Source organism: Anguilla rostrata, chromosome 13 (assembly GCF_018555375.3).
Source record: "Anguilla rostrata isolate EN2019 chromosome 13, ASM1855537v3, whole genome shotgun sequence".
In the NCBI taxonomy this organism is placed as follows: Eukaryota; Metazoa; Chordata; class Actinopteri; order Anguilliformes; family Anguillidae; genus Anguilla; species Anguilla rostrata.
The window spans coordinates 2,974,074-3,001,591 of record NC_057945.1 but is presented as its reverse complement, the minus strand read 5'-3'; the positions used below and the strand labels follow the sequence as shown (position 1 = coordinate 3,001,591).

At 47.6% G+C, this 27,518-nt stretch overlaps 1 protein-coding gene across 4 annotated transcripts in view; it reads left to right on the top strand.

Annotated features, from left to right (window-relative positions):
* LOC135237908 (rho GTPase-activating protein 40) overlaps positions 1-12,034 on the top strand; it is a 46,480-nt gene extending 34,446 nt beyond the window's left edge. For 3 of the 4 annotated variants that reach the window (XM_064305463.1, XM_064305462.1, XM_064305460.1), the window contains exons 9-15: positions 754-913; positions 1,646-1,728; positions 6,388-6,594; positions 7,801-7,944; positions 8,378-8,526; positions 10,367-10,422; positions 10,986-12,034. In XM_064305463.1, the coding sequence (XP_064161533.1) occupies positions 754-913; positions 1,646-1,728; positions 6,388-6,594; positions 7,801-7,944; positions 8,378-8,526; positions 10,367-10,422; positions 10,986-11,092 (906 nt within the window). In that variant the 3' untranslated portion in view covers positions 11,093-12,034. Of the gene's footprint in view, positions 1-753; positions 914-1,645; positions 1,729-4,739; positions 4,764-6,387; positions 6,595-7,800; positions 7,945-8,377; positions 8,527-10,366; positions 10,423-10,985 lie in introns of all 4 variants that reach the window. The other variant, XM_064305461.1, reaches the window with a different exon arrangement.
* Positions 12,035-27,518: the final 15,484 nt, after the last annotated feature.

The following is a 27,518-nucleotide window of genomic DNA, read 5'->3' as shown; positions in this document are numbered from 1 at the left end:
TTTATTTGCTCCTGTCTCTGAGTAATTAGCTGAACTGACTGTAACCAGATACTGACAAATAAGGCCCCTGTCCCCATTCACACACAGTGCATTTGCTTGTGCTAACCACAAGAGGGCAGTGCCCAGAACAAAAAACTGCAGAGAACCAGACCTGGGTTTATAGGAAATACTTCAAAACCCTTTACACACTGGCAAAATTACAATAGATTTGCTTAAAAATGTTAAATAAAAATCTCCTTTCACCTGTATTTAGGTGTTTTTCCAGGTGGTTATACATTTATTTTGTAAAAAAAAATGTGGTTAAAAATTCTCTAAAATACAGGGATCTACAGCAGTGTCTGTAGAGTTAAAGTTTTTCAAATTTGATCCAGGTCGGCTGGGAGCCTAAGGTTAACACAGCGAATCTAAAAAAGACGAAAACACAGACCCTCCACGTTGAGGGATTCATACTTAAAGAGCGTAATCCGTCCTGTTACCTGGCTGTGGCTGCCTCAGTGGGCTTTCTGAAATGCGTGCCTGGTGTGTTGGGCCTGGTGTGTTGGGCCTGGTTTGTTGGGCCGGGTGTGTTGGGCTTTCTGAAACATGAGGCTGGTGTGTTGGGCCTGGTTTGTTGGGCCGGGTGTGTTGGGCTTTCTGAAACATGAGGCTGGTGTGTTGGGCCTGGTGTGTTGGGCTTTCTGAAACGCAAAGCTGGTGTGTTGGGCCTGGTGTGTTGGGCTTTCTGAAAGGCGAAGCTGGTGTTTCCCCACGCAGGTGCTGCAGCAGAAGCTGGAGAACACCTTCTACAGCGGCGGCTTCAGCTGGGACGAGGTCAGCCCAAACGACGCCGCCGCGCTCCTCAAGAAGTTCATCCGCGAGCTGCCGTCCCCGCTGCTGACCGCCGAGCACCTCAGCGCCTTCAGCGCGGTCCGCGGTGAGGGGGCGGGGCTTCACACCACGCGCGTTCCGCTCCGGGCTTCAGGGCGCTCCCTGCTCCTAGAGCAGGGGTGTCAGACCCAGGCCCTGGAGGCCTGCAGTGTCTGCTGGGATTTGTGGTTTCCTTTCAATCTGCAGTCAGTTAATGACTAGATTTGAGAGCCAATGTGTGGACCCTTTAACCAATCAAGACCATGAGTGCAGAAATACACCAAAAACCAGCAGACACTGCGGCCCTCCAGGACTGGAGTTAAACCTGCAAACACTGCGGCCCTCCAGGTCTGGAGTTAAACCTGCAGTCACTGCGGCCCTCCAGGACTGGAGTTAAACCTGCAGGCACAGCGCCCCCTCCAGGACTGGAGTTAAACCTGCAGACACTGCGGCCCTTTAGAACTGGAGTCAAACTCGCAGATACAGCGCCCCCCGCAGGACTGAATTCAAACCCGCAGATACAGCGCCCCCTGCAGGACTGGAGTCTGACGGCCATGCCCGTGGCTTCAGTCGTATTCGCCCTGAAAGATAACATTCAAAGGACATCCCTGAAACTACACAGATGTTTGTACTGGGGACATTTATTCCCCTTATGTTAGAACATTTGTCCAAACGTAAAAGGAATGTTTTAAGAACCAAAAATTCTTAGTTGGGAGTGTAGTGATTCAGTTTTTTGAGGTTTAGCGGGAACTTTGGGTCCTTCGTTAAATTGGCGTTTTCTTGCCATCCTGTAACGCAGACATTCCAGAGCTGAAACAGAAGCTGCACGTGCTGAACCTGCTGGTCCTCCTGCTGCCAGAGACGAACAGGAACACCCTGAAGGTACGGAGACGCCGCCCTCAAGCCTCCTGACGCTCCTGCTCGTGACGGAAGCATTACGTTGCGTTACATTTATTTGATGCTTTTATCCAAAGCGACACACTGTATGTGCATACCGAAGGTCATTGGAACGACGAGAAAACAATATTTACAATATTTATTATGTAACTGTTATTACATTATTAGATAAGTTCATACAGTAAGCATAGGCTGGGTCATAAAGTTATGGTAAGTCAAACTAGGCCATGCTGCTTCACCCAATGCAGAAAAATCATTCTCCTGCCAAACATTTCCAGATACATCTTCAGACCCCAATAGACCAGACTACAGTAGATCTCCTATCTCCAGACCACAGTAGATCTCCTATCTCCAGACCATAGTAGATCTTCTATCTCCAGACCACAGTAGATCTGCTGTCTCCAGATCAACTAGATCTCCTATCTCCAGACCATAGTAGATCTTCTATCTCCAGACTACAGTAGATCTGCTGTCTCCAGATCAACTAGATCTCCTATCTCCAGACCACAGTAGATATCCTATCTCCAGACCACAGTAGATCTCTTATCTCCAAACCACAGTAGATCTATTATCTCCAGACCACAGTAGATCTCCTATCTCCAGACCACAGAAGATCTCCTGTCTCCAGACCACAGTATATCTCCTATCTCCAGGGCCCAGGAGTTCAAAACTTTTTATCTCAATCAGATCCGATCAGATTTTGAAATCCCATATTTTGTGATCCAGGATCAGACAACTCATCAGATCACTTTTGAACTCCTGGGCCCAGACCACAGGAGATCTCCTATCTCCAGGGCCCAGGAGTTCAAAAGTGATCTGATCAGATTTTAACTATTGGATTGGATTAAATCCTGCAAATGGGTAGTTCAAAACCAAAAAACAGGATTGGGATCACTTTAGAATCTGATCAGATCAGGTAATCGAATCCTAGCTTTAATCTGGATCAAATCTGGTTCAAAACTTCAACATAGTATGGGGATCATTTTGATCCAAAAAATCTGGATTACATTGATCCCAGTAGAAGGGTGGGTTTAGAGTGGATTACCAGAAAAAATGTAGTATACAATTCGTTTAAAAATACATTTCAATATAAAAAAGATGGTAGAGTTTGTAAATTTAAATAATACATTGTTTGTCTGCTCAATGGTTGCAAAATTTTTATTGACTTTTTTCTTGTCACATTTACAATGGCCTCTTGCCTACCTCTCAGAACAGTGCATTCAACCAAATAATAAGTTTATCATCACAAAGCTATCTCAACAAATATTATGTCAATCATAAATTAAATTTTGAATCATCAAACAATTATCTACAAACAATAGGCACTAGTCCATCAAAGCACGCCTTGAAGATGCTGCTCTAGAGCTGCCTTTCAATGAAGAGGATCTGTGAAATTTTTGTTGTTGTTGTTGCCCTTTTAGATTTATTGTTTTTGATTAAAATGTGGCTTTTTATTATGATTTAAATCAAGTGCTGTTATATACTTGGCAAAATATGATTTATTATATTATTCTTAATAAATGGCTCAAACTGCTATTCCTTGTATCAAGAGCTGTCCGAGCTAAAAGATAATTTTGTTAAAAAAGTAAATGATGTTAAAAAAGTAAAGGTTGTTTACATTTGTAGGGCCATAAAAATTGGCACTCAGAAAGTTACATATTGCACCTTTAAAGCCCCCCGAATACTATATATAATTTGAAGGTTAGAAAATCATAATCTTTCTCAGTAATGATCCAGTGCTTTAAAGCACTGATAATCAGGATCTGGTAATCTTGAACAGTCTGAATCTGGATCAGGATTATCCTATCCTGAATTGCTTTGAAATACCGGGACAAAATCTGGCTGAGTTGTCTGATCCTGGATCACAAAATATGGGATTTAAAAATCTGATCGGATCTGATTGAGATATAAAGTTTTGAACTCCTGGGCCCAGACCACAGTAGATCTCCTATCTCCAGACCACAGGCAATCTTACATCTCCAGACCACAGGAGATCTCCTATCTCCAGACCACAGTAGATCTTACATCTCCAGACCACAGGAGATCTCCTATCTCAGACCACAGTAGATCTCCTATCTCCAGACCACAGGCGATCTTACATCTCCAGACCACAGTATATCTCCTATCTCCAGACCACAGGAGATCTCCTATCTCCAGACCACAGTAGATCTCCTATCTCCAGACTGCAGTAGATCTCCTATCTCCAGACCACAGTATATCTCCTATCTCCAGACCGCAGTCGATCTCTCAGCTCCTGAGCTCTTGGCTTTGCTCTGGGCTGGTGAATGCTGTGCAGTGCTCAGCAGTTTGATTGGGGTTGTGTCAGTGCGAATGTTGCAGTTAAATCAGGGAGCAGGGAGACGTCCCCTTATGTGTGTAGCTACAGCGCATATCTCTGTCCCGAGTCCTGAGGTTACGCAACAGCGCTCTGTCATTACCGATGAGTCACCCGCGGGTGACACGGGCTTCACAGTCACGCAAGGGCCTCGCTCTCTCCACCGCGTCGCTCTCGCTCGCCCTTGCCCTGCACAGCCAGTGAGCGCTTTGGATCCAGGCGGCCCGATTCGCTGACGTGCCCGACCAGCCAGCCAGCGTGGGCCAACCTGTCCTGCATCTTCCTGTGTGCTTGTGTGCAGCTGCAGTTTTGAGTGTGAACGGTATAAAAATATGTTTTCACACGGTTTGAAACAGCTGCATGTACACAGTAACTAGCTCAGTGTTTAATTAGCATTACATTACGGGCATTTAGAAGATGCTTCTCATCCAGAGAAACTTACACAGCCTTTTTGCATTGATTTTTTTAAGATTACACAGCAGGATGTGTACTGAAGCAATGCAGGTTAAGTACTGTGCTGAAGGGCACTACCTGGGAGTAAAACCTCCAGACTTTAGGTTACAAAGCCAGTTCCTCACCCGGGTATAACACACTGCTGCCCATTGAGATTATTGCTGTCAGTGGTGTGTATAAATGCAGCTGTTAACTGCTCTTTCTGCAGGTCCTGCTGGAGTTCCTCAGTAAGGTGGTTACTGTGTTAATGAGACTCTCCCCCTACAGGGTTACTGTGTTAATGAGACTCTCCCCCTACAGGGTTACTGTGTTAATGAGACTCTCCCCCTACAGGGTTACTGTGTTAATGAGACTCTCCCCTGCAGGGTTACTGTGTTAATGAGACTCTCCCCCTACAGGGTTACTGTGTTAATGAGACTCTGGCCCTGTAGGGTTACTGTGTTAATGAGACTCTCCCCTGCAGGGTTACTGTGTTAATGAGACTCTGGCCCTGCAGGGTTACTGTGTTAATGAGACTCTGTCCCCTGCAGGGTTACTGTGTTAATGAGACTCTGGCCCTGCAGGGTTACTGTGTTAATGAGACTCTCCCCTGCAGGGTTACTGTGTTAATGAGACTCTGTCCTCTGCAGGGTTACTGTGTTAATGAGACTCTGCCCTGCAGGGTTACTGTGTTAATGAGACTCTCCCCTGCAGGGTTACTGTGTTAATGAGACTCTGTCCCTGCAGGGTTACTGTGTTAATGAGACTCTGCCCCTGCAGGGTTACTGTGTTAATGAGACTCTCCCCTGCAGGGGTACTGTGTTAATGAGACTCTCCCCTGCAGGGTTACTGTGTTAATGAGACTCTGTCCTCTGCAGGGTTACTGTGTTAATGAGACTCTGCCCTGCAGGGTTACTGTGTTAATGAGACTCTCCCCTGCAGGGTTACTGTGTTAATGAGACTCTCCCCTGCAGGGTTACTGTGTTAATGAGACTCTCCCCTGCAGGGTTACTGTGTTAATGAGACTCTCCCCTGCAGGGTTACTGTGTTAATGAGACTCTGCCCCTGCAGGGTTACTGTGTTAATGAGACTCTGCCCCTGCAGGGTTACTGTGTTAATGAGACTCTGCCCTGCAGGGTTACTGTGTTAATGAGACTCTCCCCTGCAGGGTTACTGTGTTAATGAGACTCTGCCCCTGCAGGGTTACTGTGTTAATGAGACTCTCCCCTGCAGGGTTACTGTGTTAATGAGACTCTCCCCTGCAGGGTTACTGTGTTAATGAGACTCTCCCCTGCAGGGTTACTGTGTTAATGAGACTCTGTCCCCTGCAGGGTTACTGTGTTAATGAGACTCTCCCCCTACAGGGTTACTGTGTTAATGAGACTCTGTCCCCTGCAGGGTTACTGTGTTAATGAGACTCTGTCCCCTGCAGGGTTACTGTGTTAATGAGACTCTCCCCTGCAGGGTTACTGTGTTAATGAGACTCTGTCCCCTACAGGGTTACTGTGTTAATGAGACTCTCCCCTGCAGGGTTACTGTGTTAATGAGACTCTCCCCTGCAGGGTTACTGTGTTAATGAGACTCTCCCCTGCAGGGTTACTGTGTTAATGAGACTCTCCCTGCAGGGTTACTGTGTTAATGAGACTCTCCCCTGCAGGGTTACTGTGTTAATGAGACTCTCCCCTGCAGGGTTACTGTGTTAATGAGACTCTCCCCTGCAGGGTTACTGTGTTAATGAGACCCTGCTCGTGCTGCAGGTGCTGCTGGAGTTCCTCAGTAAAGTGGGTACTGTGTTAATGACCCTGCTCCTGCTGCAGGTGCTGCTGGAGTTCCTCAGTAAAGTGGTTACTGTGTTAATGACTCTGCCCGTGCTGCAGGTGCTGCTGGAGTTCCTGAGTAAGGTGGTGTCGCGCGAGCGGAGGAACCGGATGAACCTGTGGGCCGTCTCCACCATCATGGCGCCCAACCTGTTCCTGCACAAGGCGCTGCCCAGCCGGCTGACGGACGGGGTGGAGCGCGGCCAGGCGGAGAGAGCCGCCGACATCATGAGGCTCCTGATCCGCTACCAGGACCTGCTGTGGACCGTGAGCCGCGCGCGCCCGCGTGTACACACACTCACACACACACGTATACACACACACTCACACACACACACACACACACACGTATACACACACACTCACACACACACACACACACACGTATACACACATAACCACACACACCACACACACACTCACACACACACACACACACATATACACACACACACACACAACACACAACATATACACACACACACTCACACACACAACACATATACCACACACACACACATACACACACACACACAAACCACTCACACTACACACACTATACACAATACACACATATACACACTACCACACACAACACACACACACACACACACACTATCACACACACACGTATACACACATACACACACGCGTATACACATAACCAGATACACACATACACACACCGTATACACACAACACATACCAACACACACACTATATACACACACAACACACTATACACTACACACACATATACACATCATACACACCACGAAAATACCACACATACACAACACACACGATATACACAACATAACACACACACACAATACACACACACATACACACACGTATACACATATACACATACCCCACACACACACATACAACACACTATACACACACTAACACATAATACACACATACACATCACACACACACACATACACACTATACACACAACACATACACACACAACACACAACGTATACACACACACCACGATCCACATACACTTACCACACGTACATACACATATCCACACACACGAGACACACACGTATACACATATACACATACACACCCACACACACACACGTATACACACACACACGTATACACACACGTATACACATACATACACACATACACACACACACATACACATACACACGTATACACACACACAAACACACACACACACACACGTATACACCGGCCCACGTGTCTTGCTTGTATGTCCAGCCGGTACGTGGGTTCCCCTGTTTACAGAGCGAACACCAGGGGAGGATCTCTTCTGTTAAAGATTCTGGCACCGGGTTCTGGTTCGTTTTCCCCCATTCACTGAGAACACTGCAGCGCATTCGACTGCAGGCAGAGCGCTCGGTGCAGATGCTGCCTCCCTCCTCACGCAGCCGAAGGGGATGAATGGCGCAGATTCTGAGGCGGAAAGGCGTCTCTCCCCCACAGATCCCCAACTTCCTGATGAGCCAGGTGCGCAAGCTGAACGAGACCAGCAGCCGCCGCTACCAGTTCTACGACAAGCGCATCAAGAACCTGCTGAGGAAGATCCACGCGGACAGCAGGGACAAGCCCGACAAGAACGCGTCCGAGGTGAGCAAGGGCTTCAGAACCGCTCCCTCCCTCCCTCCCTCCCTCCCTCCCGACCGTCACACAGTGCTCCAGAACCGCCCCCTCCCTCCCCCCCCGACCCGTCACACAGCCCTTCAGAACCCCTCGCCCCCGCCCTCGACCCTGAGTCGTCACACAGGGCTTCAGAACCGCTCCCTCCCCCCCGACCCGGGAAAAAATTTCCCTGTGTGAAGTTTTGAATATTTAGCAAAACATAGTTCCTAACAACAATCTCACATGAAAGAAGAGTTCAGTTTTGAGGTAGAGTTGTCAGTAATTTTCCAAAGTCTTGTTTGGTATTGAAAGGGTAACTGGACAGTTATTTGACCTCAGTCTGGTCATAATGCATGTCCCCTGACTCCACCCCCTTCCCCCCCCCCCCCCCCCCCCCCCCCTCCCTCACCCCCCCCCGCAGCCCTGCCGCACGGTGAAGGTCCAGGTGGGCGGGGTCCTCAGCAGCTCCATGGAGGTGCGGCTCAACGTCAACTCCCGCGCCTCCGACCTGCTGGCCCGCGTGCAGCAGGAGCTGTGCGCCTCCGACAACGGCAAGGGCCCGCTGAGGAGGTACAGCCCCGCCCACACACGCCCAGATACAGGGCCTCCTGCCCCGCCCACACGCCCAGATACAGGGCCTCCTGCCCCGCCCACACACGCCCAGATACAGGGCCTCCTGCCCCGCCCACACGCCCAGATACAGGGCCTCCTGCCCCGCCCACACGCCCAGATACAGGGCCTCCTGCCCCGCCCACACACCCAAATACAGGGCCTCCTGCCCCGCCCACACACCCAAATACAGGGCCTCCTGCCCCGCCCACACGCCCAAATACAGGGCCTCCTGCCCCGCCCACATGCCCAAATACAGGGCCTCTGCCCCGCCCACACACCCAAATACAGGGCCTCTGCCGCCACACGCCACCCACACACCCAAATACAGGGCCTCCTGCCCCGCCCACACGCCCAAATACAGGGCCTCCTGCCCTGCCCACACACGCCCAAATACAGGGCCTCCTGCCCCGCCCACACGCCCAAATACAGGGCCTCCTGCCCCGCCCACACGCCCAAATACAGGGCCTCCTGCCCCGCCCACACACCCAAATACAGGGCCTCCTGCCCCGCCCACACACCCAAATACAGGGCCTCCTGCCCCGCCCACACGCCCAAATACAGGGCCTCCTGCCCCGCCCACACACCCAAATACAGGGCCTCCTGCCCGCCCACACACCCAAATACAGGGCCTCCTGCCCGCCCACACACCCAAATACAGGGCCTCCTGCCCGCCCACACACCCAAATACAGGGCCTCCTGCCCGCCCACACACCCAAATACAGGGCCTCCTGCCCCGCCCACACACCCAAATACAGGGCCTCCTGCCCCGCCCACACACCCAAATACAGGGCCTCCTGCCCCGCCCACACGCCCAAATACAGGGCCTCCTGCCCCGCCCACACCCCAAATACAGGGCCTCCTGCCCCGCCCACACACCCAAATACAGGGCCTCCTGCCCCGCCCACACACCCAAATACAGGGCCTCCTGCCCCGCCCACACGCCCAAATACAGGGCCTCCTGCCCCGCCCACACACCCAAATACAGGGCCTCCTGCCCCGCCCACACACCCAAATACAGGGCCTCCTGCCCCGCCCACACACCCAAATACAGGGCCTCCTGCCCCGCCCACACACCCAAATACAGGGCCTCCTGCCCCGCCCACACACACCCAAATACAGGGCCTCCTGCCCGCCCACACCAGGCCCGCCCACACACCCAAATACAGGGCCTCCTGCCCCGCCCAACACCCCAAATACAGGGCCTCCTGCCCCCCACACACACCCAAATACAGGGCCTCCTGCCCCGCCCACACACCCAAATACAGGGCCTCCTGCCCCCACCACCCAATACGCTCTCCACCCCACACACCCAATACAGGGCCTCCTGCCCCACCCACACACCCAAATACAGGGCCTCCTGCCCCGCCCACACACCCAAATACAGGGCCTCCTGCCCCACCCACACACCCAAATACAGGGCCTCCTGCCCCGCCCACATGCCCAAACCTCACACAAACACACACACATACCTACCCACACACACACACTGGGCCTCATTATACCTTCACACAGGAGACCCATGCCTGGTCCTGGACAGCCACAGGGTCTGCTGGTTTGTTTTTTCCTTAAATGATAAACATTTCAGGCCCAATCAAGCTGATGAGAGCTAGCTGTGTGATTAAAGGCTTTCATTGGTCAGTTAAATGCTGAGTGACAGCAGAACCCTGCAGGCTCTGCCCAGTCAGGACCAGGGTTTGCCATCCCTCTCCTTCTCTGCATTATAATTTAAATGATCGTACTGTAACAGTGCCAGCACTGCAGTGATGAGTAACAGAAGAGGGTGTATGTTTTTCTGCAGAAACGGCTCTGTTGCCCTTCCTGACTGTGCTGTTTACGAAGTGGGTGGAAACATCGGTAGGTTCACGACAGAAACCCGCCGCTTTGTTTACAGAATCGACATTAAGTGTCAGTGCAGTCGCTGCGGTATTCTCTGTGAGCGTGTGGCCAGGGTTGGGATGAATTCCTTCTTAATTCAGCCAGTTCAGTAAATTGAATTGAAGTTTAATTGAGGGAGTGTAAAGTAAGCATCATCCTCTGTGAGGGTAATTTCAGTTGAATCAAGTGAATTTCAGGTGCGTTTCCTGAAATGACTGCACTGAAATGGAAGTGAGCCCAGACTGATACTTGTGAAAGAAGTCTAGCTAGCAGTGAGGGTGTGGCTCTGAGCGTGTGGCTGTAGGGGGCATGGCTGTGAGGGTGTGGCTGTGTGGGTGGGGCTGTAGGGGGCGTGGCTGTAGGGGACGTGGCTGTGAGGGTGTGGCTGTCCGGGTGGGGCTGTAGGGGGCGTGGCTGTAGGGGGTGTGGCTCTTAGGGTGTGGCTGTGGGGGTGTGGCTGTAGGGGTGTGCCTGTGGGGGTGTGGCTGTAGGGGTGTGGCTGTGTTGCCATAGCGAAGGCGCTGACCTGTGGTTCTCTGCAGGGGAGCACTGCCTGGACCCCGAAACGCACCTCCTGGACCTGAACAACACCAACCCCGGTGGGGAGTGGGTCATCCGGCTTAAACCTCCCAACAGCAGGGGGCTCTAGAGAGCAAGGAGACTTCCCGCTCCGCCCCCACCCCCCTGGGACCTGTCACCGGGACGTTTGACACGCCCCCCCCCACCCCCCTCACCTCCCGGGGAGCATTCAGCTGGCCTTGTTGCTCTGGGGCAAATGAGGGGGGGGGTGGGGTCATTTTTTGGGGCGGAAAAGGTCTCTGTCAAACACAAGGGAGCAGAACTCAGACGGGCTCCGCACATCCCTGACCAGCTTCTTCAGTCTGTTAGAGCAGACAGCTCTTTACCCTCATACACACACCCTTACACGTGTGCACACACACACACACACACACACACACACACCCTTACACACACACACACACACAAACACACACCCTTACACACACACACACACACACACAAACACACACCCTTACACACACACACACAAACACACACCCTTACACACAACACACACACACACACAAACACACACCTACACACACACACACACACACACACACACACACACACACACATACATCCTTACACACACACACACTAACTCACCATACACACAGAACGGCTGACTTATGGGGACCTGACGGACAGACCGGTGTGTTGACCTCAGCACTTAATGTCATCCTTGGAGGGACGCGCCTCTTTACAGGGACCTGACCCGAGGAAGCTGGCCTTCCTCCCCCTCCTTCAGTTTTTGCCGTCTGAAGGACTGAAGAGCAAACGTGCTGGGATGCTGCGTTGAGCAATGCGCTGTATATGGCTGAATCCTCGTGGTCATGCGCGTTTTTGCTAATGAAACTAGAGCGATTTGTGAAGACTCACCTTGCTTTGCAGAGCACGTTTTATTTTAGACATCGCTCTGCATATCTTTTTGTATATTACTCAGAAAAAACTTTCAGAGTTTCATCATGATGCATTTTAATTAATGTTGCAACTACATATATAAATGTACAATTTCTGAAGTAAGCAACATTAGACTGGAGCAACTTTCATTTTTGTGGCAACCTTGGTGTATGTAAATAGTCATTTTCATACAGCACATAATAATGTGCAAGTGCACACACATACACATACGCACACACGAACACACACACCCCTCCCCCCCATGCACACACACTCACTCATGCACACACACACGCACCTCCCCCCAACACCCCCCCCCCCCCACATACACACACATGCCCCTCCACCACACACACACGTACTCCCCCAACACGCACACAGTATAGCAGTTCAGCAGCATGTGTGTATGCATGTACTCTGTAGGATGATGGTGAAACTGAACTGTAGCTAATGACGCGCTGCAGCATCTTTGGTGACAGGCCTGGCTCACATCTCCCCAGCCCTCTGGGTCCATCTCTGGCCGTAAGGCACAGTTCACTGCCTACACACAAAGCACAGAGAACACGGCCTTCTGCTGACCTTAATGAGCAGAACTAGGTCACCTTTACAGTGACTGCAGTCCTGCCCACTCCACATGGAGCCCCTTACACACACACACACACACACGCACGCACGCACGCACGCACGCACACACACACAGTCACACACTCACACACACACGCACACACACACAGTCACACTCACGCACACACAGACGCACGCACACACACACACACACACACACACGCACACACACAGACACACTCACGCACACACACACGCACACAGACACACACACACACAATCACACACACACAAACACACCCCCCCACGCACAAACACACAGACACACACACATGCACATGCCCTATTTTAAACACACACATTTTAAATACTGCCCACCCCTGCTTGCTGTGTAAATCGCTGGACCTCATCCTCAGAATGCTGGCCTGCATTTGACTGTTTTCTTGATTAAACCTTTTTATATTACTGGTCTTGAATGCGTTTCCATGTCAGTGGAAGTCAGATATGCTCCTCAGATCCGGCAAAAAAAGTATTAAAGAGTATTAACTTAATATGGATGACAAAAAAATACTGCAGTGAAAATATTCAAAAATCAAAAATATAGCTTATTTTATTTTTATTGAATGTCCCCTGCAGAGTTTCAGGATAGTAGAGTACATTGGTTCTTGAGATTCAGACCAGAGCCTGCCCCCTACAGGGCAGAGGGGGGAAAGTCCTGGTTCAGAAAGTAAAAAATCAATCCCAACATTTTGTTCCAATCACCTGGATTTGCTCATTAGCACAGTTCTTCAGACAGGAGCTAGGAGTAATTAGTGAAATCAGCTGGCTGAGTTCATGGGTGGAAGAAACACGTGGCGGGACTTTTACTTTCTGACCCCTGGACCGTCCCCCTCGGCTACAGCGGGCCAAAAACGAATTGCCGGGTCTTAGGAGAGGACACAGGAGCTGGCTTCCTTACAGGCAGGGGATATAAGGGACCAGGGTTCTTTGTTGGTGTACCGACAGTATTCTCTGAAGTATGGTTCATGGACTATAAGATTAGGTGTCAGTTGTAGACGTCTGTATGGTTCTATCTGTATACAGTAATTCACGTAATTTCTGTATTGGCAGTATTCAGTATATCTGTTTATACTGTTTACGTACTGTATGTAATACAAACGTTTTCTACTTTTGTGCCAGAAAAGATTTAGGTATGCATGTTAATGTTTCTTTTGTATAAAATGTTTTTTTAAATATAATCAATTAAAAAAAAGGATAAACTTTGGACTTGCTGTGTTGATTGCTCGCTAGCTACAGTGACGGAGGATCCAGTAAAACAAAGACACACAGCCCCAGAAGAATGGCTACAGCCGCCATGTTTATCCACATTGAGAATAACAGTGTGGAAAAGGGCATTTTTATACTCAGTATATATGGCAACAACCCTCTCTGTTTAAACTCCTCAATGAGTCACTGAACTAGCCACCGAAAGGCCACACTCCCACGTCTCATTGAGATGGACCTGCCAGGACCAAGCGCAGGTCTTCTCATGGGTGGAACTGTGACGTTACACACAGAGAACAGGAGGGAGGAGAGAGGGGGATGCACACAGTTCACAGGCCCTCTGTCACGGGTGCAGAAACGTTTCAGCGCAGACCGTGCAATACGGTGAGCAGTCTTTTCTCTGTCGTGCAGTCGGTCATTTAAAATTCCCATGGGTGATGAACTCTGAAATGTGTGTGTGTGTGCAAGTGTATGACTGCAACTGTGTGTGTGTGTGTGTGTGTATGTGCACGTGTATGACTGCGACTGTGTGTGTGTGTGTGCACGTGTATGACTGCAACTGTGTGTGCGCGTGTGTGTCTGTGCATGTACGTGTGTGTATGAGTGCACATCTATGAGTGTATGTATGTCTGTGAGAGCTTGTCTGTGTGTGCATGCATGTGTGTGTGTGTGTGTGCGTGTCTGTGTGTGTGTGCGTGTGTGTCTGCATGCGTACGTGTGTATGTATGTCTGAGTGCTTGTCTGTGTGTCTGTGTGCGTGCGTGTGTGTGTGTGTGCATGCGTGTGTGTGTGTGTGTGTGTGTGTGTGTCTGTGTGCATGCGTGTGTCTGTGTGTGCATGCATGTGTGTATGTGTGTGTTTTCTATTGACAGGAATGGAGTGCTGAGTGTTGTGCAGCTCTGTAATGTACACTACAAGGCCAAAAGTATGCGCACACCTGACATCCAAAATTTCATCCAAAATTATGGCCACTTATATGGGGTTGGTCCATCCTTTGCTGCTATAACAACCTCTACTCTTCTGGGAAAGTTTTATACTAGATGTTGGAGCATTGCTGCAGGGATTTGCTTCCATTCAGCCAGAAGAGCATTAGTGAGGTTGAGCACTGATTGGGCGATTAGGCCTGGCTCGCTGTTGGCTTTCCAATTAATCCCAAAGGTGTTGGATAGGGTTGGGGTCAGGGCTCTGTGCAGGCCAGTCAAGTTCTTCCACACTGTTCTTCACTGACAAAACCATTTCTATATGGACCTGACTGTGTGTCCGGCATTGCCATGCTGAATCAGGAAAGGGCCTCCCCAAACTGTTGCCACAAATTTGGAAGCATAGAATTGTCTAGAATGGCATTGCATTAAGATTTGCCTTCACATAACATAAAATAACACAACGTAATATATTGACGAGAACAGGCCGTTCAGCCCAACAATGCTCGCCATTTTCCTAACTAAATTAGTGCTCTGATTTCCTACAGATTAGATAGTATCTAACACTGTATCAACCCTAGTCTTGAAAGAGTTTCTGTCTCTACTACATGACCTGGTAGGGTATTTCACACATTGACTACTCTGTGTGAACAAATTCTTCGTAATGTCTGTATGGAATCTACCTTTTGTTAATTTCCATTTCTGTCGCCTTGTTCTACTAACAGAACTCAACCTGAAGAATCTGTTGTAGTTCACTTTGTTGATCCCCTTTATGAATTTAAAAGCCTCCATCAAATCACCTCTGAGCCTCCTTCTACTAAGCTTTGCAGATTTGACTAATGTACTTTCTATGTCCTTGTTGAGGTCATTGATATAAATGAGGAAGAGCAGTGGTCCCAGCACCGATCCTTGTGGGACACCAATTCTAACAGCTCCCTGCTCAGATAATGTCCCTCCTACTACTCTTTGTGTTCTACCCTGTAGCCACTTCCGAGTCCACTCTGAAATACGTCCGATAATTCTTAATTTTATTAACAAGTCTCTCATGTGGAACCTTAATAAATGCCTTTTGGAAATCTAAGCAGATAATATTATATGCCTTGCTATAATCAAAAAACTTGGTAGCTTCTTCAAAGAATACCAGAATGTTTTTCAGACAGAACCTTCCCTTACGAAAACCATGCTGGCTATCCCTAAGGATGTTACTATTTTCAAGAAATACTTCCAACTTGTCTAATAGATCCCAGTATTTTACATGTGATGCAAGTTGAACTGGCAGACCTGCAGCTTCCTGGATCAGTACGGTCCCCTTTCTTATATATCGGTATTACATTACCTTGCTTCCAGTCCTCAGGTATTTCTCCAGTTTCTAAGGACTGCCTAAAAATACCTGCCAATGGTTTAAAAATCTCAGCTTTCACTGGAACTAAAGGGCCCAGGCCAAATGACGATAAACAGCCCCAGTCCAAGGGGTGACCAGATACTTTTGGTCATATAGCGTACCACAGAGGAAGAACTGCCCTGCTGCCGTCCCAGTGGGGACTCGAGTCTCACCCTCCAGACCGAAACGCAGTCAGGAACCAGGACGGGGAATTCGTCTCCACACGTCCCGCAAACTGATGTTAAAAACGTGAGAAAGGCTTAATGGCTTAATGAGCCATGGCAGACTTCAAGGTCTGAGCAACAAATTCAGAAACAGTGGCTCACAATGGGGCTCGGAGGCACGAGACAGAAATAATCATCTGCATAATTATAATTATTATGAATGAAACAGGAGAGCAGCACCAGACCTTCTGTTTTAATTGCAGAACTGTCCGCTTCTATCCAACAGGACAGCCGGAATTATATATGAAGAAGAATGCAAATCACATATTTAAGCATATTCCCATAAATGCTATATGTAAATATAACCTCTAAAAAATATTGTGTCTAAATGTTATTAGAGTAAATGTTTCAAAATCCATCAGATTTCACAAATCATTACTTGTTCTGTTTCAAACTGAACTGTTTCATCCCTAGCAAATATTACTGGGCTTGTCTTTAAGAATATACATGCATTAAAATGCATTTTGTATTTTACTATACTTTTCATAACTCTATATCACAAATAGCCTCTGTATTGCATATTCCCCTAGATATGTGAATCTGATAAATTACATATATACAATAATAATAATCACCATCATTCTTATTCCAACAATAATCAATATCCTTACCATCATTATCATAATAATGCGATTGATCACTTTTAGATGTAACACAGTGGAATTTAATAAATTCCAATTTGCTGTTTAATGGAGAAAAAGAAAGGATATTCAGAATGAGTATTAAGGATGGCTGGAATTCGCCATGTCATTAACAAATCACCAATGTGACGAGAAAAGCACATTCATTCTCCTTTCAAACACAGCACTCAGAGAAAGAGTGCTAAACCTTTTTCATTTCCACCAGTACGGCAAAACCTCAGATCGCAGGATCACAGCTCAGGCGCCATGGGGTGGGAAAGCATCCCCGCATCGCTGGTTCAGCAGCTGGACCTTCTACACACAGTCCCCACAATCCGGGCCCGATGAGCGGGCCGGGCCTTTGTGTAGGCAGGAAGCTGGATCTCTAATGGACAGGGAGTAACAAGCCATCTTCCCAAACCGGTGTTTAAGCTCCATCACAGAGTACTGACATAGTGGGCTGTGTATCTACACATACAGCGTCCTCAAACAGGCTGTTACAGCCCAGTAACACGTGGGGACTTCGACATACTGTGTGTGTGTGTGTGCATGTGTATGTGTGTGTGTGTGTGAGGGTGTGTGTGTGTGTGTGTGCGTGAGTTTTTGTGTGTGTGTGCATGTGTATGTGTGTGTGTGAGGGTGTGTGCTATTAAACATAAATAAATATATAAGTGATTAATTAACCAATAATTGATGTATTTCGTAGATGATGTCACTCACAGAGGTTGGAGACGAAGCAAACTGAGAGATGGGGTTTTCAGTTTGGGGGGGGGGGGGTGGGGAGAGGGGGGGCGCAGTTGTGTAATGTCTGAAATTAACCCCCCCTCGTTCTCTCTCCCCTCTCTCCCTCCCACGCATTGGCAGGGGTGGAATTTCTGTTTATCTGCAGCATCCAGGCCCGCCGTCTCCTAGCAACGTGCCACGGATCATTTATCCGCCGGCTCTCCGTCTTTTTCCGTCTTTCTCCTGACACTCCCACGCCAGCTGTGCATTCCCGCGCTTCCGAACCGTGTTCGGAGGGGATGATAATGCCGCACGTGCTTCCGTACGAGCAGTCGCACACTTTAAACAGAGCCGCGCGGAAACGGAAAACCCTAACGTACCCGTTAAAACGCAAACGCACATCAGTTCGCTTCAGAAATTTGTGTCACTTTCGCGAACTCGCGCACAGCAGACGGGGAAGCCGATGCGTGACGTAGCTCCGTGGAAAAGCCTCGCGGAAAAGCAGCGTTCTGACTAATGAAGTGGATAATGAACAGGACGCTATCCGGAGAGTGGCAGGCTCAGAAATGGCTATTATAAATGCGCATCTGCGAAAACCACAACACAGCCAAAAACATTCTCCATAAATTAAATTATCTATGTGCTTTGACTCAAGCTTCAAGAGAGAAGAACATTTTCCGGTTTAACATCCCAATAAAATTACAAATAAAAATATGCATGGAGGAATTAAAAAAGCCCTAATGAAATAGCAAATTTAAAAATAAATAAATTTATATTTGGAAACACTCTCTGAAAGCCCCATAAAGAAGCTTCAGGAGGAAGCACCCTGGGGTTTGTAGTTAAATAGTGAGCTGGGATGTGTCTCAGCGCTGTGTCCTGCCTGCAGTCTCCTTGCCTTGAAGCGGCGCACATGCCAAACGCATTTCTGTGCCCTCGTCAGCATGGGACAGCTCCGAGGTGTTTGTGACACTAACCCCGGGCCCAATGTGACCAGTCCTCAGCCCGCCCTCACATGCCATCCCCCCGGGGCCAATGTGACCAGTCCTCAGCCCCCCAGCCCCTTTCACGCGAAGGCTCATCAGAACCGACGGAGCCAGAGCCGCTCTGAGCACGGAGAACGGGAAAACACGCAGGAGACTGACCAACGCTGGCTTAAAGATTTTCTGTGTCTTGGAAAACAGGCTGATATCGACCCCCTCAACCTGTCAGCACTAATCTAAAGGAACGGCTTAAAGAATGTATTTAACATCATCTGGACTACACACCTGTGTGCGTGCGTGTGTGCGTGTGTGTGTGTGCGTGTACATATAGTATGTGTGTGTACGCATATGTGTGGGTCTGTGTGTGCGTGCGTATGTGTGTGTGTCTGTGTGTGCATATGTGTGTGTGTCTGTGTGTGTGTGGGTCTGTGTGTGCGTATGTGTGTGTGTCTGTGTGGGTGTGCATGTGTGTGTATGTGTGTCACAGACCTGGTTCAAGCACATATTTGAAATATTTTAACTCTTTAGGTGCCAGGAAAAAAACTGAGCAATCCAGCAGATCATAAATTCTGACATTTTATTGTTGTCAAAGTGATGTATTTGACCCAGTTGTGTTATGCAGCGATGTGCGTATGTGCATGTGTGTGATTAACCTTCAGAGGCAGACCCCCTCCACGCCCATGGCTCAGGCTCACACCTCCCCCCCACCCGAGGGGTGTGCTGTGGGGTGTATGCGCCCGCCATGTCCACACAGCTGCTGGTAGCAGATCGTGACGCCGGGCATGATTTGCCCGCCCCGCCATCAGCTCCCCACACCGCCTCTGCAGCGTCCAGAGGCACTGAGTCGAGAGAGCCGCCCCATCTCTGACTTCGTTTCGCCGCCGAGGGGGAGATCCTCCGTCATAGCGACGGCGGTGATCCAAGCCCGCGCCATGGTTCGTGCTCCTCCACCTCTGAGACCAAACCGAAAGTGACTGACAGCGATCGAGATCTGACCTCAAAATGCTCAGACGTCTGCCTAACATTAACATGCACACTGACATACAGTATCTATACTGTCCTTATTTTAAGACATAAAATATTCATATATGGAGATAAAGGCATAACAACATAAGAATAGGAAAAATTTGTAGTTATAGCACATCACTGTAGGAATGTTGTACTGCACGCACATTTGAGCTTGTATGCTCTGTTTTCAGATTGTTCTGTGAGAGAGGGAACATATGTTTTACCTTTTCACCCAGTAGCTGCAGTACCGTGTGCCACAGCCAGGGTGCAGTGTTGCCTCGGGTCATCTCTGATAGGATTTCCTCCAGCTCCCTGCCTACCCTCCAGCCGACTGTGTGAATGCTCCTTTCTGCCACCCAATTACTGTGTCCATGGCAACTATCAGGGAATATGGCCGCCAGTCAGAGCTTTACTATTACCAGGTCACAGACTGGCAACACATCTTCCTCCCATTCACCCCCCCTCTCTCCCCCTATCTCTCTCTCTCTCTCTCTCTCTCTCTCCCCTCTCTCTCTCTCCCCCTCTCTTTCTCTCTCTCTCTCTGCCTTGGCTGCAATATTCTTGCTCTTTCTGGCCCAAAGCTAAACAGATAACCATGGCAACCAATTTAAGGCAATTTCAATGAGTACGTATTAGCCCCTAGTCGCAAAATTATCTCAGAAAATTGAAACATTTGTGTGTCCTCCCCCCCCTTCGCCCACCTCCGCCCACATGCACACACATGCACACACAAACGCACACACATGCACACACACACAAAGAGAAAAAATAATTCTCTCTGAGGACTGGTACTGCATTTAGCAGATAAGATTCTGTATGAAAACTACTTTGCAAACATTCCCAGAAAAAGGTCTTTTCCTGAGAGAATAGTGAAGAGCAATGTACGTGTGTGTGTGTGCGTGTGTGTATGAGTGTGTGTGAATGTGTGTGCGTGTGTGTGAGTGTGTGTGTGTGTGTGTGTGTGTGTGTGTGTGTGTGTGTGTGTGTGTGTGAGTGTGTGTGAGTCGTGTGTGTATTGTGTGTGGTGTGTGTATGGTGTGTGGTGTGTGCAGTGTGTGTGTAAATGTGTGTGTGTGCATGAGTGTGAGTGTGTGTAAATGTGTGTGTGTATGTGTGTGTGTGTGTGTGTATATGCGTGTGTGTGAGCGTATATATGAGCGAGCATGAGTGTGTGTGTGAATAATCCAAACTTGCATTATATTTAAGGGTAAAAAATAAAAGGATTAAAATACTTTCAATAACAGGGATCCTGCAGGATTGAGTTTGATAACTGGGGATGGCAGGACATTTAAAGACCTACCAAATAACCTGATTGATTTATTTGTCTTTTTTCAAACTACCAAATAACCTGATTGATTTATTTGTCTTTGTTCAAATAAATGAGTCATATAGATTATCACAGCAATACAGTGTAGTTCTGAAAGGCCCATGGTCCGCATATCAGTCTCTGTCTTGAAGTAAGTTTAATTGGACTCATTCCAATGAGTCATTCTGAATCTATAATAGACTGTATTAATGGGCAGATGGCAGTTTCAGGTTCTTAAATACTGGACTGTACCACTACCAGCGGCTGTTGCATTGGTTGTTTTTGTACGTTTGTGGTGCTGTTGTCTCCGCAAATGGTTCACTTGCAAAAATAAATAATAATAATAATAACATTAATAATTATTATTATTATTATTATGTACTGTACATAGCACAGAAAGTGATGCACAAAAATCAAATAAAAATATAACATAGCACAATATAAAACAGTAATGCTAAAATGATTTTAAATGAAATATAAAACAAGATACAGAGCCAGAGGCCCTGATCAGATGCCAAATAGAGATTCAAATAAAATGGATCATTAATCTCTAAATGCTAAAAGATTTTCAGCTGGTGAAATAACGGAAAGAAAGTGATTTTCTATAAAAATGTAAATGTGTTGGAATCAGGAGGGACCGGACGCAGCTGACCCCCGACCCCGACCCGACTGGGAGGCGGCCAAATCCCCGTGCGGTTATTCCGCCCGTGACCTCTGGAGTGGGCGTCGCCCTGCGGGATCACAGAGCGCACAAGGCCGCGGGGACAGCCTGATTACAGGTGTGAAGAGGCACCAGTGACCAAGGCTCACCTGCTTTCGGAGCCCCGCCCACAGCGTTGGCCCCGGCAACGGCGTCGTGAACGGCCCTGTTCGTTCCTCTGAGAGTCAACATCCTTCACTTCTGGCACTTCATGAGCACTACATAACTCCTTCATAAGCCTTAATAAACCATAATAAACCTTCATAAACACCACACAGGCATTCATGCACACTTACGCCAATAACGCACACAGGCATTCATGCACATTTACGTCAATAACGCAAACACGCACATATGTGGTGCTTGTCGCTACCCACGCCACGGTGATATCACTTGCTGCATATGTTGACATAATAACATTCCTTAAGAACAGCTGTGGATATTGACAGAAAAGCATTTATGAATGCCTGTGTGGTGCTCATAAAGGTGCTGCATTAATAAGGAGTTACATCGCTCTTCTGAAGGGTCATTCACAGAAAGTGTTAGCTAGCTTTCCACTCAGTGATATCTCTGCTTTGCTTGTTTGATGACTTTCTACACAAGTAAGCAAGTTTATATAAAGAGCAGGACTCTCCCTGAACCCACTCAGAGGAGGAACTTATGGGATTGACCCAAGGCAGCTCCATTCAGCAGAACCTGCTACACCTAGAGGAGATAAATGGATGCTCAACTCAGGAATGTCAACATACCAGCCAAATCCACTCTAGACAATGCAAAAGCTCAATCGCAACACTGAATAGCAAAGCTAAATTTGCAGCACTGATGATAGCAAAGCTAATCTGCAACACAGATGATAGCAAAGATAATCTGCAACACTGACAATAACAAAGCTAAATCTGCAACACTGACAATAACAAAGCTAAATCCACAACTCTGACGATAGCAACGCTCAATCCAGAACATTAATAATAGCAAAGCTAAATCCGCAACACTGACGATAGCAAAGCTAAATCCGCAACACTGACGATAGCAAAGCTAAATCTGCAACACTGACGATAGCAAAGCTAAATCCGCAACACTGACGATAGCAAAGCTAAATCCGCAACACTGACGATAGCAAAGCTAAATCCGCAACACTGATGATAGCAAAGCTAAATCCGCAACTCTGACGATAGCAAAGCTAAATTAGCAACTCTGACGATAGCAAAGCTAATCTGCAACACAGATGATAGCAAAGCTAATCTGCAACATTGACGATAACAAAGCTAATCTGCAACATTGACGATAACAAAGCTAATCTGCAACATTGACGATAACAAAGCTAAATCTGCAACACTGACAATAACAAAGCTAAATCCACAACTCTGACGATAGCAAGCTAATTAGCAACTTGACGATAGCAAAGCTAAATCCGCAACACTGACAATAACAAAGCTAAATCCACAACTCTGACGATAGCAACGCTCAATCTGGAACATTAATAATAGCAAAGCTAAATCCGCAACACTGACGATAACAAAGCTAAATCTGTAATACTGATGATAGCAAAGCTAAATCCGCAACACTGACAATAACAAAGCTAAATGAGCAACTCTGACGATAGCAAAGCTAATCTGCAACACAGATGATAGCAAAGCTAAATTAGCAACTCTGACGACACAAAGCTAAATCTGCAACACTGACGATAGCAAAGCTAAATCTGCAACACTGACAATAGCAAAGCTAAATTTGTAATACTGATGATAGCAAAGCTAAATCCGCAACTCTGATGATAGCAAAGCTAAATTAGCAACTCTGACGATAGCAAAGCTAAATCTGCAACACTGACGAAAGCAAAGCTAAATCCGCAACTCTAATGATAGCAAAGCTAAATCTGCAACTCTGACGATAGGAAAGCTACATCCGCAACTCTGATGATAGCAAAGCTAAATCTGCAACTCTGATGATAGCAACACTAAATCCGGAACACTAATGATCGCAAAGCTAAATCCGCAACTCTGACGATAGCAAAGCTAAATCTGCAACTTTGATGATAGCAAAGCCAAATCCGCAACTCTGATGATAGCAAAGCCAAATCCGCAACTCTGATGGTAGAAAAACCCAATCTGCCTTCCCGTCTGGCTTTTGTGTTTTCACATTACATAGCTCCTTTAAGAATCCTACATGCATCTGTGACTTCATGCCCAAAAGATTTAAGTAGGTGATACAGGCAAATCTTGTGTAAATTTTAATAATCGCCAGGGTGCAGTCATAAAATGTCTCAGTGTCAAGAGTGCCAATGAAGGTTCAGTTACCCCTGTCCAAACACTGACCACATCCATTAGGAGTGAGGAGACAAGCGCCCCTCAGTCTGGGATGCTCTGCTTAAAGACACTGCAGAGACAAATCTGGAGCCTCATTTAAGAAAACGTTTTTGAATTTAAACTTAAACGTAATCTTGAGATCATTTCCCAAATTGTGCTATGTAAAGTCGATTTCATGTGTCACTGTGTTATACAATGTGTCACCTGAAATTCTTATCGCAATGTAAGCACGAGCTGCAGTGTCAAGCTTCGCAGCTAGAGGCGCTATAGCAGGCAACAACAGGATGAAGTCAATTGTGCTGTCTTCCGCTCAGTCCTTTCACAACTGTCCTAGATCACCCTCTTCAAGCTCCGGGTTTATTACAGTGTCTCCACAGGGACATTTTTGTTTGCGTACTTAACGAAGGGTACGTTTCTGGCCTAACGCTGGTGATCCGCACCAGGCTTTCTTCACTAAAGAGGCGAAAACCACAGAGAGGATCATGGGTAAGCTGTGCAGGACAGCATCAGTATCTGCATACTCAAAGTGGACAAATCCTTGGTAGCTTTTATTCACAAGGACAACAATGTTGGCTCATATTGTGAAATACTCTAAAGCTCAGCTGTGATGCAAACCTCAGCATTTAGCACAGAAAAAACAAGTATGCTAAACTTGTGGATCTAGCTCTTTGTTTTGCTACATTATGCCTCCTTAAGCACATTATTATGCTCTATTAAATATAAAATATGCCTGAGTAAAAACATTTTTCTTGAAATGGTTCTCAGCCTTTCAGCCTTAAGCACTGAATCAAAGCCTCACTTCCTGAAATATTTCAGGAGTCGAGCTCTTTATTTCGGTACATTAAGCCTCATTTAGCAGTTTTCTCATTAACAAATTCTGTATTTTCCAAGAACCAATTTCTCTTGAAGAAGCCAAGAAGCATCATGAGCGTAAACAGATGTCTGTTTGAATGCTAACAGTACATTTGAGAGCACTCAAAAAGTCAAAAATGGCCAAGTGACATATTACCTTTGAGTGTTTAAACTCGGAGTTTGTTAGTTTATATACCCGAGGGGTCCCAGAGGGCACCGTTGCTCCAGCTGAGTATTTGCCCAGTCTGCCATTTGCACAGCGCGCACTGAACCAACACTGCCCACTCCCCCGAGCCTCATGGGAGAGCCGGCTTGAGCCGCAGCCATGGGAGAGCTGCTAATGCTAGCCTGAGCCTCAGCACCTGCAAACAGAGCCCAGCCAGGCAACTCTCTCTGCGCCCCAACCCGACCCCCCCCCACACCCCCACCCCCACCCCCCGACCCCCCCACCCCCCTCATCGCAGCCAGCTATCGCCTCAGCTAACGCCAGAACATACAGGTCCATCCAAGATGGAAATGCCAAACCAACAAGCCGCATGTTTAATGAATGTTGCTTCAGACCGTGTGTTTGCGGGGCTGTGCTTGAATTCAAACAGTGAGTGCAATGGCCTGTCCAAAGGCAGCAAAATATGTAAGCATTTAGAGTTTTCAGCAAAGTACATTTTTGTAAAATAAAGGTGCTTTCTGATCATGTGAGCATCGTTGGGCTTTTATGTTTAAGGTAAAAACCAATGAGCCACGGGTCACTGAAGCTCAGCCTGAAGAGGAGGTCTCTGAGGATCAGCTATTCTCTTACCATTTCAAATAGAGTAGTGCATAAATACGTCTTGAGCTGACACAGTTTGCTAACGCAAACACCCTTGAAAGTGAATGCACAGTGATGTGAAAAAGAAAGTCATTCTATGGTTTTACATATTAGGGCACGACTAACCCACACCTCACCAGGTCCTGTCAGTAGATAAATCATGTGACTCATAACACACATATTTTAGTTTCCCATTATTTGTTCAACCAACAATATGCACACATGCAAAAGCTCTGTGTGAAAAAGTAAGTGCACCCTTACTGTTTCCATAGCAATTAAGAAAGTGATTAGAACCAGGTGCTGTCAATCAATGCGCATGATTAGTTGATGAGCACCCGCTGTATACAGAAGCAGAAGCTCTGACGGTCTGGTCTGGAGCACTGACGCTTCGCGTTAGCACAGCACGCCAATGACAAAAGGTATCCGTGGTGATCTCAGAGAAGCACCTGTTTCTGCTCAATAGTCTGGGAAGGGTTATAAAACCATTCCCAAACCATAAAATGCCATCCGTCGTCCCACAGCGGGAGAGATCATCTACAAAACGGAGGATATCGGACACAGCTGAGCCCCAGGAGTGGGCGTCCCGACAAAATTCACCCCAAAATCAGACTCAGAGATCCTGCCCTGAGGATACATTCAGGGACCAACAGCCAGCCGTCAACGAGGCAAACGCCAGAGCTCATGACCATCAGGGAAAGACCGAGGGAGCGTTTTGTGGAGGAGTAAAGAAAACTTTGTGGGATTCGGAACCCAGTCACTAGTAAATAGGTTTAAGAGAGCTTAGTGCATAAACACATACCCTCATGCATCAATGAGCTGAAGCATTTTGAAAGGAGCAGTGAGCCAGAATTCCTCTTAACATGTAAACCCATAGAATGCAAAGAGGGTGGACTTTCAATTCCACGCGAATGTAGGTAACGTACGCTTGTGGTATGTTGAGATTCCTGTAGGGGGCGCTGTCATGGTGTCTTATTCGTCAGTGTGTAAGACAGGAGAAGCCAGGACAAGTCGCTGGTTCTGATAAAAGGGACTGAAGGACCCCTCTGTGGTCTGTGCAGCTTCAATACAATACAACACAACACAACAGCTCACTGCCTCCAGCATCAGAGAAATACCTGCTACAGGAGAACGAAAGGGCTGAGGGCGAGGGAGGAGGAGAAGAGAAGGAAAGAGAGGGAGAGAGGGAATAAGGGGGACAAAGAGAGAGAGAGAAAGAGAGCGCACATTTAATCTCCCCTCCTTTTCACTCCTTTAATGAATGGCAGCTGCGGTCGCAGATAAAAATTGGGCTTTTAGAGGGTGATTATCTCCAATCAGGGGGCTGGGGTGTTCAGGTATGATCAGAGGCAAGCAGAGGGAGAGGGGGGGGAGAGGGAGGAAGGGAGAGACAGAGAGAAAGAGAGAGAGAGTGAGAGAGGAGGAGAGGGAGGAAGGGAGAGAGGAGAGACGAAGAGATGGAGACAGAACAATAGAAAGAGGAGAAGTAGAGAGAGAGAAGGGGAGAGATGGAGAGATAAAGAAAGAGAGAGAGAGGAGGAGGAGAGAGGGAATGTCAGAGAGGAGAGAGAGAATGGCAGAGAGAGAGGAGGAGGAGAGAGGGAACGACAGACAGGAGAGAGAGAATGACAGTAAGAGAGGAGGAGAGAGGGAATGACAAAGAGGAGAGAGAAAATGACTGAGAGAGAGGAGGAGAGAGGGAACGACAGAGAGGAGAGAGAGAATGACAGAGAAAGAATAGAGAATGATACAGAGAGGAGGAGGAGAGAGGGAATGGCAGAGAGGACAGAGAGAGAGAATGGCAGAGAGAGAGGATGAGGAGAGAGGGAAGAACAGAGAGGAGAGAGAGAATGACAATGTGTAACCTGTTCAACTTGTACATATAATTAGTTAACAAAATCCTAGTATAAACAGTCCACTGCTTTTTTTCTCTCTCTCTCTTTTTTCCTTCTATTTGGAATTCCT